Genomic DNA, 19,615 nt, shown 5'->3' with positions numbered 1-19,615 from the left:
TTGAATGGAGTCAAGCATACATGCATACGCTAGTGATAGCACTTTTGGATTAAACCTTAAAGCATACATACTTACGCTATTTATAGCAACTGTGATTTTCAACTTATATTATGTCGCAAGTTATTTCATTTATACTTTACAATTTTTGTAATCTTAAACTTGTTGTCGAATTGTTTGTAAACTAAACTTTGCAAGTCTTGTACGTTTCAAATGAATGCGACATAATTTTGGTCAAACGAGTCTCATATAGGGACTACGACCACGCAACGGGACCTAAGTTAACGGCGCCGTCAATAACGGTTTTGGTCGGGTCGTTACATGTGCCACGCATGTGAGGGGTTAAACGGATACAAGTGACAGACGTTAAGGCCTAGTACCACTAGCGTAATACAATGAAACCCTAGGTACCATTGAAGAAAAAAATATACATTAGGTGCTATGTTGATAAAATGAACAAACCACGGGTACTAACGACGTAATTTTTTCTACTTCCTTATCATCTAAACATTACTATATACTAACCCAAAACCCTCATCTTCACCTTCATCCTTTAAACCGTATCACTTCACTCTTTTATTTTTCCGTTGGTAGTCACGATGTCAGAGAAAAGCTCATGAAAATTGAAAGTTAAGGTTCTTAGTAGTATTTGGAAGACAGTTACGAACTTAACTTCCTACGATTAGGCCTCAGGTAATATCATCTCTTTCTTCATGCGATTAGGGTTCTATTTATTTTGTTCTTTTGGAAGCTGATTTGATGCTTTGTTAATCGATCATGGCATTAATTGTTTGAGGCAAACGCAACTGCTAATGTTCACTCGATGTTTTCTTGCTTCTTTTTTAGAGTAGCCATTTATTTAACTTCATTTTGTTATATTTGAATCAAATTAGATACATTCATCTGTATATATTCTTGATTTAGTCCTATATTATTGGTGTATATGTATATGCACAACTAAACACAGCTAAGCTTATCATCTGTACAAATTCTATTTTTATTTATTTATTATAAGTGCAATTTAGTTATTATTTAGATCTATTTTATGTATTGTTAGAATGTTTTTGACTTCTATAAACAAGAATGTTAAGAAGATTTCGAAGTTAATCTTGTGAATACATAACTTTAAGTTGACTTTTTCATACCAATATTTACAACTGTTGCAAATTTCTATTTTTCTAAAGATGTATTTAGTTTATATGTTATAGCAGATGAAATAGCAATTGCAACATCTTCTTGATCTCCTATCAACGTGACAAAATGCCGTAGTTTTTAATATTTTATGTAGCTTCATTTTTATTATAGTCTTTGGTTTTCTAAATTTTCCAAAGTAATCTGCTTTTGTCATATGTCTAACAAATTGTTAGATAGTACACCAGTCAATTGTTTACGTTGATGGATAAGTACTTTTATGCATGTGTATAGCACAGTTGATAAATATGCTGAAGCTATAAGGTGCGATTATGTACACGAGATCATAAAGGATTTTGGAATTTTATTGGTGATTCAAATGTATAAGTCAAATAGAGAATGGTATGAAGTTCATGAAATTGAAGGTGACCATTTAAATTTTGAAGGCCATATGAAGATTAGTAATATTGGTTGTCAATAATACATTAACAAACTATTCGTTTTCATTTGATTGCCTTATGAATTTATTATCCTTGTGTTGAATATGTGATTTTTTTTTTGCTATAGTAGAGTTGCTGTATTTTTTCTTTCTTCCTGATCTGTGATGTTAAACCCGAAGACAAAGGAACCAAACGAACAAACCAAAGCTCAACGATCTTTTGACCCGGCTCTAGACAATTATACCATCGATTTTGTCTTTTATAACAACTTTCCTCGTTCTACTAGGGAAGCTATAAGAACAAATGTAAAAGAAGGCCTAAAAGTAGATAACTGATGATAATGAGTTATGTTTTATAGCTTCACTAATAAATTACTTATTTTATTTTTTCTTTTCAGAATAAAATAATGGTACCGGAATCTAAATATGCACGGGAAGATATTATTAACACGATGCCAAGCAATGTAGTAAGTTGTATTCTTGATTTTTTGCCATTACAAGATGCGGTGAGGACCAGCATCTTGTCCAGAAATTGGAGGTATAAATGGACTAAGATGAACCAACTCGTTTTCAACAAGGACTTCTTTGAGTGCATAGTGAGAAAAAAAGGCGACATTGATCATGGAAAGATTATAACTAGACTTCTTGTTCATCACGAAGGCTCCATAACAAAATTTGTTCTTTATGTACCAAGTGATTACAAAAGATTCGATCAACAGGATCTATCTCTTTGGGTTAAGTTACTGTCAAGAAAAAGTGTCAAGGAGATGATTGTTATAAATAAGAAACCTGCACCAATTATTTTGCCTACCAATATTTTCTCTTGTGTGGATTTGAAACGTTTGATACTTCATTGTTGTTGTCTTCCTCGTAATGCTAGTATTCGTGGCTTTCCGAATCTTTTGTCACTTGACTTGGATTGGGTAAGTTGTTGGGAGGTATTAAGTTTGTGTCCTCAACTGGAGGTTCTGAAAATCTATGATCCAGTTTGTATGACCAAAATGAAACAGGCAGAGATTACAAAACTTAAAAATCTCAAAGAATTAATTTTTTCATTAGGTATGCCTTATCATGATGTTGCAATCACTAGTTCGCATATCTTTCAACTTGTGGGCTTTCTTCCAAAGCTTCATAAGTTAACTTTAGATCTTCAGCACTGCAAGGTAAATAAGCCTACAATTCGCTTTATGATTGTTTTTTAATCGCATAAATGAAGTAACTTTTTTTTTTTTTTTTTTTTTTTTTTTTTTAAACAGTTCTCGGTAGACGATGCTGCTAGAAACGGGGCCTTGTCTGTTTTGCATAGCCTTAAATTTCTTGAGGTCTTGGACCTTGATTATCACAACCGTGCCATGGTTGTCTTTTTGTTTGACTTGATTCAGGGCTCCCCGAATTTGAAAATCCTTAAGATCAAGGTAGGTAGGAGGAAAGATATATCATTCCATTTCTGTTTTTGTGATGCATGTTTATGTAGTATTAAAAATTAAATACCTTAACAATAATTTATTAATGTTTGTAGGCCGTAGACAAGGATCGTGTCTGGCCATCTCCTGTTACTTATGATGAAGTAAAAGGCGGGATAACGGGTAACCTGCAGCAGCTTCGGAATGTGGAGTTGGAGTTGACGAAAGACTCACAGGTTGAACTATCATTGATCAAGTGTTTACTTGCTAATTGTTCTTTGTTACAACTCATGTCTATTTCAACTCCTCTATATGGAACTAATGGTTACTTTGAGTTCTCAGCAAAGCTTTTGATGTTCTCAAGAGCCTCCCCCGAAGCTAAAATCTCTATCTGTTAAAAGTAACTTGCAACCATAGGGTCGTCATGTCTTTTTTGTGTTGTTCCTGATGTATCCGATTAGCACGAGTGATTAGTTTAAGGGGTGGACTTGTGTGCGTTTCTCTAAATGATTTTCTGTGTTATGCTATGAACTCTATTTAAGTTGAGATTATGTTGATTGGTTATATGTAGTGATTATGTATCAAATAATTGATGATTCTATTGTTTAACTTCCATGACCTAGTTTTTTTGACTTATAATGATTATTTCTTGTTAGTTCTGACTAATCTTGACCCATTCACAACTTGATCTAGTACTCAAATTAGGGAGAACCTGCACACCATAATTTGATTACTAACATTCGTTGAATATTTTGTCATTGATTTCAATACTTCCTACACCACAAGAGCATAAAGCTTCGAGTATATAAGAGAATACAAAGCAACTTCCTATCAAAACTAAAATCAACCATTCAATTAAACCTTCCTGGCTACAATTTACATGTTCCTACGGCTGTCACAAACAGAGTTTTGCAAACAATTACAACATAAATATACATCACAAATTAAACAAATGGTCGTTGGAACCAAACATAGAATTACTGAACTGTCTTATATTCAAGTCGCTACCATCGAGAGCTGGACCAAAACGATCAAGCCACTGAGTTGGGCTACAATTATCTGTCTCTTCAACCCACTCTGAAGTCATATCAATCTCACCTAGTTGTATTGGATCTGCATCTGACTTTGAATTTTTGGATTTCGCTAACTTTAGATTATAATGTATGTAAGCAATATCGTTCAAAGTTTCTTTATCGATCTTATTTCGTTTCTCAGAGTGAATTTGCTGAAACGTACTCCAATGCTTCTCAAATGGAGAAGTACTACAAACCTGACTCAGTATTCTCATGGCAACTCGTTGTAACGTTGGAGAAGAGTCACCGTATTGTTCCCACCAAATTCCTGAAAAGCAAAAACATTCAGTAGAAAATTTGTGAGATTATAACGATGAGACATAAATCACACGTTTAAAGATCCAATCAGTAAACCATGGTCAAGTGTGATTAGTGCTTACTTATACCTGGCAATTGAGACCCATATAGCTTGAAAAATAGGTCCATTGGGTTAGGTATTTAACCACCCGGTCCATAAAAAAGTTAAAGGATGGGTCTAAGACTAGTTTAGACCCATATGAAGCCTAAGAAATATATAGAAGGTCCAACGGGTCACTAATGGGTCTTTACGAGATTTTAAATGTATTATAATCTAGAGGTTTTACGAGTTTAAAAACTTTAAGAAACGGGTCTCGACCCAACTCTACATGAACTGGCCCATTTACACCCAACCTGTTTGACCCATATAAAAACTGACCCGTTTCGACCCAAACTCGTTCGGGTCTCGACCCAACCTGACCCCGTTTTTCAGGTATATGACTGCTTACTGATGTAAATTTTAACAATCAGAATGTGGAAAATATTGTTACACAAATGAATGTCTTGTTTTGACTTTTCAAAGTCTTTCTTTCTAAACTTTGACTTAAAATAATTTTACCTGTGTTATATAATAGTTGATTGTGTTATATAATAGTTGATGAAAGTTATACTAATAAAATGTAGATCTAAAGTCAAATCTATTCATATAATTTTCATTGAAAATTTTTGAACACAAATAAAGATATTTAAAGTCAAAGTTGATAGAAAAAGACTTCGAAAAGTCAAAAAAGTACAATTATTTTGGGACGGAGTGAGAATATTAATTAGTTTCTTAAGAGACAAAAATGTATTTACAAGTCAATCAACCCAAGCCAACCCAAACTAGACCCGTTTCAGTATCTTGCCACCTCTAGAACATTTAGAAGAACACACAAACCATCTTTCTAAACAACTTACACATAAAAACTAAACAGACTTCTAAAAAGTAAACAAAAATATAAAAATAACTTTTATTGAGGTAAAAAGCCACAAATATATACCAGGCGGAACAGCATCAATGGCCTCCTTAGCGAGATTGCAGCCAAACATCCCAGAGGCCCTCGTAAACAACAAAATTTGATTAGTAATATCTCGTCTTACTTCAGGAGTTGGCAACAGCTTTTCTAAAACCCTAAAAAAGTCTTCTTTAATAGATCCAAGAAACTTGATCTCCGGATTATACTGAATACTAGGATTCAAAAATGCAGCTGCTGAATGTAACGGTGAATGAAGATGACTCTGCCAATTTTGATCCACAATATCAAAAAAAATCTTACATTTAATATCATCCATAATATAATATGTCCTAATACACTCCTTAGCTTTCGTCATCAACTCATAAATCGAACCAACTGCTGGTTTACCACCCGAAACCTCCCTCATTACCTTCAAAAACGGGTCAGAAACCGCAACACACTCTTCCACCGCCCTCCAAAACTCGTTATCATCAACTATACTAATGCATGTAACGCTCTGCGGTTTATTTGAATAAGTAGGGTTATTTGTAAACTCGGGGCTGTTAAACATGTGTTTCAATCTTGGCCTTTGCTTTAATATCGATTGCAAGGATAAGAAGTGGGAAACGTATTTTGTGACACCGGTTTTGATGATATCTTCGCCTAAAGTAAACTTTTTCATCATATCAAGAAGTGATGACTGGTTGTATATGAACTTTGTAATAATTTGTGCCTGCGATATGCATCGATTCACCCAATCTATCTTTGAAAACTGTTTCAAGATTGCATTTAGACATTGTGAAGCACAAGGAGATACAAAGATAGTTCCATAAGTTTGTGAAATGTGATTTACTATACCCGTGCAATTGAGAGTGTTATCCAAGATTATCTGCACAATATTTTCTGGGCCAAAATCATGAATCACAGAATCAAATAAATCAGCAAGATACTTGGTGTTCTTGAAATAAGAAGATGCATCTACTGATTTGTGAAAATACATGCTAGATGGGGATGATATTAGGAAGTTGATCAAAGCTTTAGCTTTGTTGTCGGTCCATGTTTCAACTATTATTGTGCAACCCGTTGTTGACCATTCTTTTTCAATTTCTTTAGATTGTAAGCTGACTTCAGACTTTATAGTCTCCAACCAATTGTTTTTTAGAGTTTCAGGTGTGGGCCCGTTAAATCCGTTACCACATTTAGACACTGAATCAATCATTAGTTGATATGATGACGATCGGGCAATACTAAAGTCCAATTTGTTCTCGAAAAAGAAAAGAGCTATACTTCTTTCAGCATTTTCTTCATCACTTGAATTAGAAGGGGCGTTTTGAGTAATACTAGGAAAGATTCTCGTAATTGGAGTTGGTGTTTCAAGGGTTACAAGATTTCTATTTGCAGGGACAATAATGGGTGATTCAGGTTCATCTCGTTTTCGCTTCTTTGATAAAGGGATTTCTTTACAGTCATCCTTTGATGCTATTATGGCCCTAACCTTATCGGTCACATCATCTTTAACTTTAGTACAAGGATTTACACCTTTACTTGGAAGACGAGAAAGATGATGTTTCAATCTACTTATGCCTCCATTCAAAATTCTAAGACAGAATTTGCATTTAACCTTGTTTCCGTCAAGTTTCTCAGCATACTCCCAGCAAAGATCTTTCTCTCGCACCACTGTCATGAAGAGTAAGGGTGAGTTTGTTTACCTCTTAAGTGAATGGTTCAACGCTGAATGATGAACCATTCAGCATTCAGCACGTTTGTTTCTGACCTCTGAATGAATGACACAGATAATGGTTTAGCATTCCGTGCTCAACCATTCAGAGCAAAAATTCTCTCTTAACCATTAAGCACGTAAATTTTATCTAATATTGTCTTTAAATTATATCAAGAACACTTAGAAACGACTATTTTGTAATTTTTATTCACGTCAATGGTTGATAAGATAATTTTACATCATTCACATTATTCATTCAAAGTGATTATCAAACAGGTTATTGTCAGTTAGAAGCAACTTCATTTAAAACCTTTGAATCATTCAGCGCTAAATCATTCAGTTTTATCAAACACACCCTAAGTTTGGTTTATTTTCAAGTGATTTCATTCGTATAGACATTACAATCCACGGATAAAAAATATAATAATAGATATATAATATGAAACTCGGTCAAATTTTTTTATACATATCTTAGATATTGTGTGACTATATGCATCAAAATTTAACACTGATACCGAACTTTAAATCACGAAAAATTGGGGACTTACTCATGTAGAAGTCATAACTAGCATTCCGCCCTGCTGACATTAACAGGCAAAAACAATGAAGTTTTGTCATAGTTAGTATACAATTAGCAAACAAAGCCAAGAACCATAACATATATCGATTGATGAAAAAAACTTGGCACCAGTAAACAAAAAAAAAAGTTGCTTATCATCCAAATGTTCATGATAATGGAATGCAACGATTTCCACACTGCCACTTGCATATGTCATTGATGACAACATAATCAATATATCGAATATCGAATGCCTTTGTAGGCCTGCTGATATAGAGACCACAATGTCTAAAATTTGCCTCTGCAGATCGTATGCATACAGCTACCTATAAATTTATAATCTCTTTCTAAATCGGTAAATATTACGACGTAGTTCTATTTAAAATTCATAACTAATTCAAAATCGGCCAAAATCAGGTTCAACAAACTAATAACTGCAGCAGGTATACATCAATAGATCAATTATAACGTAAAAGCAAAAATTGAACATGTTGATACTCCGCAAACCTAATTTACTAGAATGCGAATACAAATGTAACCTTATAGCAATCAAATTCAGTAAACTGATTCAATTTTGATAGTTGTTACAACTAAACATCGATAAATTCATTATTTCCAGCACGCGAGAGTTTATCATCTTCATTTGATAGAAAAATTAGGGTTCTAGGTGTACCATAATTCAGCATCTCTCGATGCTAGGGATTGATTAATTGTATTTTTATAAATATTTATAATTTAAAGATAAAATAGTGGAGAAAATAGCGAGAAATGGAAAATGAGCTTACAGGTAAATCAAAATGAAGTTGCAGATTATCTCGCGAGATTTTCAAAGCGAATGAGCTGAAGAAGAATTAGGGCTTTTTCTCGTTTTTTATGGATACATTTTACATACGGATTAAGAGATTTTGTTGTTTGTGGATCCAAGCCGATATATCGCGGCTGGTGTGTCATGGGCAAACGACGCCGTTTTGAGTAAAAACGTGTATTAACAAAAATTAAACGCAGAAGCCACTCTATTATATCAGAGCCAGGTTTCGATCCTGGGACCTGTGGGTTATGGGCCCACCACGCTTCCGCTGCGCCACTCTGATTTGATGGTATAATTGTTTCGTAAATTTATTAGACCTTTTTAACATATTATTTGTGTAATAAAAGTTACTCTTTAACTCTTTTTATCTGAGTTGAATAAAGTAGTTATGTTTTACTTGCAATACAATTAAAAATATAATGCTCAAATAACACACCATGTATTCGATGAAAGTCCTCGTAGAAATACGTTATCTTGTCAATGTTACTAAGTTAGTTTTTGAAAATAAAAGTTATTGAATCTCATATTATAACATTCTGAGTTGTAGATAACATTTATATGATCAACTATTTTGGTACTTTAGCATTTCATATATACTAAGAAATTATTATAATGCTATGATTAAATTAAATTTTGACGAGTTGGGTTTTTTCGTATTTATTTCCACAACGTGTGATTTTTCACGTTGGTAGTATAACAACAACTACTAAGTACATAGTTGCACCCTTTAAATTGAAATAAAAAAGTCACTAACCCTACTGTAGAGGAGATATCGTTGAGTGACAATCAACTGCAGAATCCCTTTCTTCTCGACCTAACGACCGAACTAGCGGATGGGAGGCCTTACCTGGTGACAAAACTAACTAATAATTGTATCTAAAATCATATAGCTTGATTTAATAGTTGGACCTTATATGCAACCTGTAACAGACTCGTCCCACATCGGTGGGAGAGGAAAACAAAGCACTCCTTATAAGGGTGTGGATACCTCTTCTGGTATAACGCGTTTTGAGGGTGTTTACCCGAGAAGCAAATCCGTGAGGTAGAAGTGCGATCCGGGGTTGTACTCGTGCGCGGGTAGCCCGTCGGTGATCGGCTTGTGTCCAAAGCGGACAATATCATACTACGGGCTGATGGTGATGTTACTTATCACATCGGTGGGAGAGGAAAACAAAGCACTCCTTATAAGGGTGTGGATACCTCTTCTGGTATGACGCGTTTTGAGGGTGTTTACCCGAGAAGCAAATCCGTGAGGTAGAAGTGCGATTCGGGGTTGTACTCGTGCGCGGGTAGCCCGTCGGTGATCGGCTTGTGTCCAAAGCGGACAATATCATACTACGGGCTGATGGTGATGTTACTTATGGTATCAGAGCTGGGGCCCGCATCGATGTGCACTGCGGGGACGCAGTGTCCCGAAGGGGGGGAGAGTTGTAACAGACTCGTCCCACATCGGTGGGAGAGGAAAACAAAGCACTCCTTATAAGGGTGTGGATACCTCTTCTGGTATGACGCGTTTTGAGGGTGTTTACCCGAGAAGTAAATCCGTGAGGTAGAAGTGCGATCCGGGGTTGTACTCGTGCGCGGGTAGCCCGTCGGTGATCGGCTTGTGTCCAAAGCGGACAATATCATACTACGGGCTGATGATGATGTTACTCAACCCAATCAACTCGCTACTTGAGTGATCATGTCCAGCCGTTTTCCCTGACTCCCAAGATATGTTGCTAGTATGGTTTGAATCTTATAACTCCTGAAGTATATTGTTGATAATGAAATTTATGCGAGTCTTCATATCATTTTGGCAATAACTTTTTCATAGTGAGTCATTCAAAAGTTCAAATGTTTGTAAGTTAAAGGGTTACAAATATCACTACTTATTAAGAAAATAAAAGGGGCCGAGACCTTAGTTACCCCAATAAAGCTCTGCATTGATAATAAATCAAATAAAACATGTAAAGCTATGATAGGAAACCTACAAAAAATATAAAATAATATAATATCTCTAGTATTTCATAATAATAAAAAAAAAATTTCTAAAAAAAATAATAGAATAATAATTTAATTTGTGATTTATTTTCAACCATTGAATCAAGCAAATTACAATCAATATCCCTATAATCTAGTCATCAATTTATAATTTCTAGACTTATAGTTGTTGGGTAGCACATGACGTAAAAGTAGTATCAACGTTCTCAGGCCCCTTAATAATTTGGTTCAAGCTCCGCTGCTGAATTCATTCATATCCGCTATTAGTGGATCGGATCGTATGGATATCCATCTGATCGTATGATAATTGTCATCCCTAATCGCAACAAATGGGCCAGGAAAATCAAGACGGACCAAGCTTTTCGGCATTGGAATTTGGAACCCGGTCTAGTTAACCACCCTTTCATCAACTTTATCCAGCTTGATCGCCTTACCCGAGCGAAAAGAGAATAAGTAGGACAAAACATTTGACGAACCGCTTTCAACAAGATTTCGTCATAATTAGAAATAATGTAATCATAAATAATTATACTGAGTTTCATTTGTTTTTGTAGTCATAAATAGGGTTTAAGCTACTCAATGGCTATATACTGTATATTTTGTTTCAATGTATGCTATATACACAGAAAAATATTATTGTAGGCTATTTATTTTGAAAAAATGTGCTAATTTAAACAAAAGGTGACCGGTTAAACTGATTATGTATCATTTTTTTTTAATTAAAAACATTACACTTAGAGTCCCCGTGGTTTGTTCATTTTGTATGTGTAGCCCCTATAGTTAACGGATGTTAAAAAATCCCTTAAATCGAATCAGATACCAAGCATCTCACATAAAATTCAAGTTTATTATTCAATGATTCAAACAACAAATTGATTACTAAAACATGATCATCATCAGAAACTAAAGCTTCGTTAATTATCATTTTTAATCAACAACAACAGATTCGATGATCTTCATCTCATGTTCATCATAACCGAAAGTGTTCATCTGTTTTGGCCTTTAGATCATTCGACAATGATTTAAGAAAATGTAAAAATACAGAAACGTTTTAATCCATCTCGTGAAGCTATTTGTGAAATCTCAGATCTTAACTTGCCAAAAGGAGCTCAAATTGTTCAAGTCAAACTTCTTGAACTTTCGATCAACAAATCAATTCGAGGATTCTGGATGTGTTCAAGTTAATATGAGGATCCACGAGTGTTTACTGGATGATTTTGGGAAGATTCCGTGTTGGACTCATTAACTGAAACAGATTGAATCATAATTTTGATCTTCAAGCTTTTTATGAAGAACGCGTCTTTGATCTGCAATTAAATTTGAATTTTGATGCTGCTATGGATGAAGATTGTTATTAAAAATGTTAATCGCTGCCCTATATGAGTGAATCTTAATCACCTTTAACAAAACAAAAAAAAAGTAACACCGGTAGCATGTATAACAAATGTCATATTTATCAGGTTAGCAAATAAGTTGGTTTACATTAGCACGCTTTTTTAAAGTACATAGTCTACAATAACATATTTCTGGGTATATAGCCTACATGTAGCGACCCCGACAAATCGTCAATTGACGGCGTCGACTACTTAGGTCCCATTGCGTGGTCATAGGTCTTTAACGTGACGTTTGACCAAAGATATGTCGCATTCCTTTCAAAAATAAAGATTGCTTCAAAGTTTACAAGAATTGTTCATCCAAAAGTTACGTTACAAAGTTATAGTTACATGTGAAACCTATGCGACACAGTTTTAAAGAAAGTCAAAAGACGCTCCATGAAATGCATGTATACTCGACATCCAATGCAAGTATCAAATAATGAGCGGAAGCATGTTTCACATATCGTTCAAAGACCTGAGAAAAACATAGAAATCTGTCAACGAAAACGTTGGTGAAATCATAGGTTTAAGTAAGTAAGTGAGTAAAAGTAAGTGAGCAAAAGTAAGTCGAACCACAAGATTTGCAACATTGATAAAATAATAGTACATTCTAAAAGTTAATATTCACGAGCACCCAATTATCAAGACTTAACATTCCGTCCGTTGTTCCCCATCATAATAGTGCTAGAACAACACTGTGTCTCGAAAATATATTTCATCTGTGGACGGTAGCGAACCGTCCGAGATGAGGGTTTGTCAAACCCATATGGCCATACAACATAAGTTCACGCCTACACTTACACCCTGCAAGTGTAACTAATGATAATCGAATTGAGGATTTCGTTCTAAACTCGTATGTAGAATGTTTGTTTTCCGGTACTTGTGTTCACTTAGTTAAAAAGAAACGTTTATGTTTTCTCATCCCAAATACAAGTTCAAAAAAAAAGTAAAAGTGGGACTATGATCTCACCTTGAGTGCAAGAGTGTAGCAGTACTTCAACAAGTAAATGTGCAAAGAACAATGCTAGTCTTGACCTAAACAAATAGGTTGTATCAATAACGGTAAACACGATCGGTCAAAGATGTTCAATTAGTCCTATGGCTCGTTACGACTCGATTATAAAGCATGTGAATCAAATTGTCAAGTTTCATGCAAGATACAAGTAAAGAATCATGTTAGAAAGATTGCATAATCATTTGTTTAAGTTTGACAAAAAGTCAAACTTTGGTCGGTCAAAGTCAACGAAAAAGTCAACACGTTCGGGTCGGGTCCCGAACTATTTTTCTGAGGTTTTTATTCATGTATAAGCATGTTAGAACAAGTCTCATGTGAATCGGAGGTGCGTAGCATAGCAAATATTTTCCAAAAATGGACAAAGTTGGACAGCCTACTTTGGCGCGCCGCGCGGGTATATGGCGCGCCGCGCCATTACCTGTGCAGAGAAATCTGGCAGTTTTTAAGTTTTATGCACGAACCTAACTTCAAACAATCACCATTTATGACCCGCAAACAACCAAAACATGTATCTTATATCATCAGAAAGGTATTTTGACAAGGAACACAACTAACTACTTTTCATCAAGCGAAAACATCATTTACAATAACCGATTTCTCGCCAAGTGGTCATTCAAGGTCCATTTTCAAAGTTTCAAGTTCTTGAAATGCATTACATGATTTGGGAATCCAATCCACACATATGATATGCCATTTCGAAGGTAATTACTCATGCAATACAACTAAACACTTACTAACAACATTTCATGGCATCCAAAGTATCAAAAGTTCATTTCAAGTTCATCAAACCCTAATCAAAATTCACAAAAATCACAAATCATTTATTTGAAGTTTTCTTAATCAACCTACGCATCAAAACGAAGCTAGTGATACTAGTAACACAATTAAAACATGAACTTTAACAATTTAACAACATTTAATCTTCCAAAATCAAAGATTAAGCAAACCCATTTTCAAGTGTTCAAACTAGTTACTCAAATCAACAAATCGAACAAACAAAACATATATTCATGTTATACACGAGCCATAGACACTAATTAACACTTTTATAATTCAAAAACATCAAGAACACAAAATCTAGTGATTTTAGAAAGTTACCCAAATGAGATAAAATTGTTATCAAGTCGAAGAGGATGAAGAGAGGATTTCAAATATGTAATTTGTTTTGTGAAACACTTGCTAGATCATGAATGGATGATGAATTCTTTGTTTGGAGAATTTAGAGAAAATGTGAAAGTATGAGAAGAAAATGAAAATGAAAATGAAAATAATGAATGGAGGAGGTGGTGTTTGACTCCTTTGACCTAGTCAAATCTTTGACACTTTGGCAAGTTTAGTCCCTCAAGTTTGTAATCGGGTGCGGGAATTAACCGAACAAATATTTTAAATTACACGAGAGAACGAGAGATGTTATAATCCAATGACGAAAATATTTTAAGAATGTAAGCTAATGGAGGATACGAATCGAGATACTGAGGATATTATTAAAATAAAAAGACGGGCGTTAAAATAATTTAACGGAAAAATGCGGGATGTTACATTACCCACACCTTAAAAGAAATTTCGTCCCGAAATTTAGTTGGAAGCAATAGTCGTTGTTTCTTACTCGAGACCTAGTGTTGTCAATGCTATGTAAGCTCTGATACCACTTGTAGCGCGTCAACTACTTAGGTCCCATTGTGTGGTCATAGGTCTTTAACGTGACGTTTGACCAAAGATATGTCGCATTCCTTTCAAAAATAAAGATTGTTTCAAAGTTTACAAGAATTGTTCATCCAAAAGTTACGTTACAAAGTTATAGTTACATGTGAAACCTATGCGACACAGTTTTAAAGAAAGTCAAAAGACGCTCCATGAAATGCATGTATACTCGACATCCAATGCAAGTATCAAATAATGAGCGGAAGCATGTTTCACATATCGTTCAAAGACCTGAGAAAAACATAGAAATCTGTCAACGAAAACGTTGGTGAAATTATAGGTTTAAGTAAGTAAGTGAGTAAAAGTAAGTGAGCAAAAGTAAGTCGAACCACAAGATTTGCAACATTGATAAAATAATAGTACATTCTAAAAGTTAATATTCACGAGCACCCAATTATCAAGGCTTAACATTCCGTCCGTTGAACCCCATCATAATAGTGCTAGAACAACACTGTGTCTCGAAAATATATTTCATCTGTGGACGGTAGCGAACCGTCCGAGATGAGGGTTTGTCAAACCCATATGGCCATACAACATAAGTTCACGCCTACACTTACACCCTGCAAGTGTAACTAATGATAATCGAATTGAGGATTTCGTTCTAAACTCGTATGTAGAATGTTTGTTTTCCGGTACTTGTGTTCACTTAGTTAAAAAGAAACGTTTATGTTTTCTCATCCCAAATACAAGTTCAAAAAAAAAGTAAAAGTGGGACTATGATCTCACCTTGAGTGCAAGAGTGTAGCAGTACTTCAACAAGTAAATGTGCAAAGAACAATGCTAGTCTTGACCTAAACAAATAGGTTGTATCAATAACGGTAAACACGATCGGTCAAAGATGTTCAATTAGTCCTATGGCTCGTTACGACTCGATTATAAAGCATGTGAATCAAATTGTCAAGTTTCATGCAAGATACAAGTAAAGAATCATGTTAGAAAGATTGCATAATCATTTGTTTAAGTTTGACAAAAAGTCAAACTTTGGTCGGTCAAAGTCAACGAAAAAGTCAACACGTTCGGGTCGGGTCCCGAACTATTTTTCTGAGGTTTTTATTCATGTATAAGCATGTTAGAACAAGTCTCATGTGAATCGGAGGTGCGTAGCATAGCAAATATTTTTCAAAAATGAACAAAGTTGGACAGCCTACTTTGGCGCGCCGCGCGGGTATATGGCGCGCCGCGCCATTACCTGTGCAGAGAAATCTGGCAGTTTTTAAGTTTTATGCACGAACCTAACTTCAAACAATCACCATTCATGACCCGCAAACAACCAAAACATGTATCTTATATCATCGGAAAGGTATTTTGACAAGGAACACAACTAACTACTTTTCATCAAGCGAAAACATCATTTACAATAACCGATTTCTCGCCAAGTGGTCATTCAAGGTCCATTTTCAAAGTTTCAAGTTCTTGAAATGCATTACATGATTCGGGAATCCAATCCACACATATGATATGCCGTTTCGAAGGTAATTACTCATGCAATACAACTAAACACTTACTAACAACATTTCATGGCATCCAAAGTATCAAAAGTTCATTTCAAGTTCATCAAACCCTAATCAAAATTCATAAAAATCACAAATCATGTATTTGAAGTTTTCTTAATCAACCTACGCATCAAAACGAAGCTAGTGATACTAGTAACACAATTAAAACATGAACTTTAACAATTTAACAACATTTAATCTTCCAAAATCAAAGATTAAGCAAACCCATTTTCAAGTGTTCAAACTAGTTACTCAAATCAACAAATCGAACAAACAAAACATATATTCATGTTATACACGAGCCATAGACACTAATTAACACTTTTATAATTCAAAAACATCAAGAACACAAAATCTAGTGATTTTAGAAAGTTACCCAAATGAGATGAAATTGGTATCAAGTCGAAGAGGATGAAGAGAGGATTTCAAATATGTAATTTGTTTTGTGAAACACTTGCTAGATCATGAATGGATGATGAATTCTTTGTTTGGAGAATTTAGAGAAAATGTGAAAGTATGAGAAGAAAATGAAAATGAAAATGAAAATAATGAATGGAGGAGGTGGTGTTTGACTCCTTTGACCTAGTCAAATCTTTGACACTTTGGCAAGTTTAGTCCCTCAAGTTTGTAATCGGGTGAGGGAATTAACCGAACGAATATTTTAAATTACACGAGAGAACGAGAGATGTTATAATCCAATGACGAAAATATTTTATGAATGTAAGCTAATGGAGGATACGAATCGAGATACTGAGTATATTATTAAAATAAAAAGACGGGCGTTAAAATAATTTAACGGAAAAATGCGGGATGTTACACTACATTGGGAAGAAAAAAAAATTGAAAGTATATAGCTATTGAGTAGCTTAAACCTGCATAAATACTTTATATCGAAATGATAACATGTTGCCTTTGTTGTCTCATAGGATTCCATTTAAATTCTACAACAACGTTTAAAGGAACATATAGCATATGGATGTGTCCTTCCAACCATATAAATTACGTAATAAATTATACCCAGTAATTTGGTCATAAGGATTAAGGAAAGGATTCGTTAATAATATGATATGATTAAATTTCTCTATTTTGAAAACATTAATAAAATATAATCAATGATTACATATGTATTGTTAGGAAATTTGGTGAGTTTTAACAAGAAACTGATAATCCTAGTTATTATCTGTGACGATGTCATTACCCGACCTTAACCATAAGGACGAATACAATAACATATGATTTCATCGCGAGGTATTGACCTCTATATGCGACATTTTTCAAAAACTGCATTCGTTTTTACAATACAAACCATAGCTTTTATTACAAATACAAGGTTTAAACAACTTAATAATGATTATCGTTTAGCGATAATCTTAGACTTACAAAATTTACATGTGATAATAACAATACGACCTCCAACATATTTTACATTACAAATCCTCCGATATGCAGTTTTATTTTTGACACAAATATGCATACTCAAGATCTTGCTTAAATTCAACATGTTGCAGCGGAAGCTTTTAGTTATCACCTGAGAATAAACATGCTTAAAACGTCAACATAAAGTTGGTGAGATATAGGTTTAATGCCGGCAGCGTTATAAATATAGACCACAAGATTTCATATATAAACGTTTTAATAAAAATATTCTAAGTTGTTGAGCACTTGATAACCATACTTAACATTTAATCAACGTCGCATATTCCCTTTATTATGAAATCTTACTACACCGTACCAAGTGTAGTCACCGAAACGAAGTACTGTGCAACCGTTGAATACTGGTCGTCCAGTCCGGTTGGGGTTGTCAGGCCCGATAGATCTATCAACAGGATTCGCGTTTACAATACCACATGTAAATAATAGTTACCAAGTTACAGGGAAGTATGCCAGTGGTACAACTCAACGTAGAATATATATTTTTAATCACTTGTGTCCATAACGTAAATCATAAAATGCATGTATTCTCATCCCGAAATATTTAGAGTTTAAAAGTGGGACTATATACTCACTTTTGCCTTGAAGGTATTTATCACGACTTGGTCTCCGATTGATATCACAAACCTAACCATATATATAATATATCAACATATTTTCTTTTCAAGTAATCGTTACATATATATATATATATATATATATATATATATATATATATATACTTTTAATACTTTTAACATTTTCTTAGTCCGTAGTTAGCAGTCCGATGTTAGTGGTCCACAATTAGTTGCTTAAATAAAATAAATAAAGACCCCATCGTATTCGTATTGATCAGAATTAATCTTGACCCATGGTACCATGTTGTCAAATGACGTGTTGCGTACATAAAGTACCGTATTGTCAAATGACGTGTTGCGTACAATCATGAGGTCTTATGATTAATCTTCTCGTGTTGTTTACGGGTGGTCCTGAAATATATAAAATCAAATCATAAGTAAATATATATTAAATATTATGTTAATTAGCCAAGATATGATTAATCCGATTTTGTCATAATATGATATATTACAGGTCTTGAAGTGTTTTTTTAAAAATCAAATTAGAAGGATCTATTTAGTTTGCGAACAAGTTTGAAATCACTCAAACTATGTTCTTGTTGTTAAAATTTTATAACACAAAATAAGATAGCTATATAAATATGAATCGAATAAGGTTATGAATAGGGTTACTACCTCAAGTTACTTGGACAAAGCTACTGGAAAAGGTAAGAAAAATCTTGGAATCAAAAGAGTGGTGGAGTGGGATTGAAAGATTGGAAGTAATCTCCTTGAAATTAGATGACTATATTGATACGTTCTTGAGTAGGTAATTGAAGAGAGATTAGGGAGGGAATTAACTTGAAAGAAAATTGGAAATGAAATTGTATGTGTGTGTGTGCAAAATAGCATGATTATGGGATGGATATATAGGAGATTTAGTTTGTTTTCTTGCACAAAAGTCACACATGAGGTTAAATGGCCGGTTCCCACATGTAACATCATGTCTAGTGGCTGATCATTGAAGTTTATTGTTGGTATATACCAATAGTAAATACGTATAGAAGCTGGGTATGATACGGTTACATATACCCTAGATATACTTGTAGAAATTTTGAGGAATCGGAACGAGAATTCAAATATGGACGGGTTTATAACTGTAAAAGAGGCTCAAAACTGGGCTTTTATTTTTGGGTCAAACCGGACCAAAATAAAATTTTAAGACATTTTTAATAAAGCAATGTTAGCCAGGGGCTCTGCCCCTTGGACCTCGCCAGGGGTTGCCACCCCTTGGACCCCGCTTATCGGGGGCGCTGCCCCCGAACCCCCGTCATAATCAAGATAAGTTCAAACAAGTGTGCACTCCACATAATCGTAAGTATATATGTCAAAGAACGTTACATATAGTTATCGTTTTGAAAACTTAAGTTAGTGGTCTCAAAGTATACTTATAACTCATTGTTGTTAGTTCACAATGAAATGTTAAACCATTCTTAAATCATGTTAAATATGTATAGATATGTACATATACATAATTGTATAATTATCGTGTGTTATATAGTTTGTGATATCATCGGTCAAATTGGACGGTCAAACGTTGTGTGAAACTCTTTTCAAAAACATAAGTCTCAACAGTTTGGATTGCTTATCATGTTGGTAAGGTTTATTTTATGTAAATATTAATCTCATAAGTATAAAACGATCGTAAAAATTCGGGT

At 34.4% G+C, this 19,615-nt stretch overlaps 2 protein-coding genes and 1 non-coding gene across 5 annotated transcripts; 1 reads left to right on the top strand and 2 right to left on the bottom strand.

Moving 5' to 3' along the window:
- Positions 1-541: 541 nt before the first annotated feature.
- LOC139843615 (F-box/FBD/LRR-repeat protein At1g13570-like) lies at positions 542-3,586 on the top strand. 2 transcript variants are annotated; one of them, XM_071833726.1, is made up of 5 exons: positions 543-690; positions 1,428-1,553; positions 1,966-2,730; positions 2,824-2,982; positions 3,087-3,586. In XM_071833726.1, exons 2-5 carry the CDS (start codon positions 1,533-1,535, stop codon positions 3,366-3,368), a joined length of 1,227 nt encoding a protein of 408 aa, XP_071689827.1. In that variant the 5' UTR covers positions 543-690; positions 1,428-1,532; the 3' UTR covers positions 3,369-3,586. The 2 variants fall into 2 exon arrangements, with proteins under 2 accessions (XP_071689828.1, XP_071689827.1); XM_071833727.1 differs by lacking the exon at positions 1,428-1,553 and having other exon boundaries at positions 542-690.
- A 217-nt stretch (positions 3,587-3,803) lies between these two features.
- On the bottom strand, positions 3,804-8,436 carry LOC139839892 (uncharacterized). Of its 2 annotated transcripts, XM_071830096.1 has the most exons (4): positions 8,340-8,436; positions 7,544-7,573; positions 5,321-6,952; positions 3,804-4,311 (listed from the first exon to the last, which is right to left on the bottom strand). In XM_071830096.1, the coding sequence occupies exons 2-4, from the start codon at positions 7,545-7,547 to the stop codon at positions 3,908-3,910; spliced, it is 2,040 nt and encodes a 679-aa protein (XP_071686197.1). In that variant the 5' UTR covers positions 7,548-7,573; positions 8,340-8,436; the 3' UTR covers positions 3,804-3,907. The 2 variants fall into 2 exon arrangements, with proteins under 2 accessions (XP_071686197.1, XP_071686196.1); XM_071830095.1 differs by lacking the exon at positions 8,340-8,436 and having other exon boundaries at positions 7,544-8,301.
- A 137-nt stretch (positions 8,437-8,573) lies between these two features.
- Positions 8,574-8,645, bottom strand: TRNAM-CAU (transfer RNA methionine (anticodon CAU)). The gene has a single exon. It is a non-coding gene; the product is annotated as a tRNA-Met (tRNA).
- Between the last annotated feature and the right edge of the window lie 10,970 nt (positions 8,646-19,615).

Source organism: Rutidosis leptorrhynchoides, chromosome 4 (assembly GCF_046630445.1).
Source record: "Rutidosis leptorrhynchoides isolate AG116_Rl617_1_P2 chromosome 4, CSIRO_AGI_Rlap_v1, whole genome shotgun sequence".
Lineage (NCBI taxonomy): Eukaryota > Viridiplantae > Streptophyta > Magnoliopsida > Asterales > Asteraceae > Rutidosis > Rutidosis leptorrhynchoides.
Note: the sequence above shows the minus strand (reverse complement) of the source record. Positions and strands in the feature narration are given on the sequence as shown.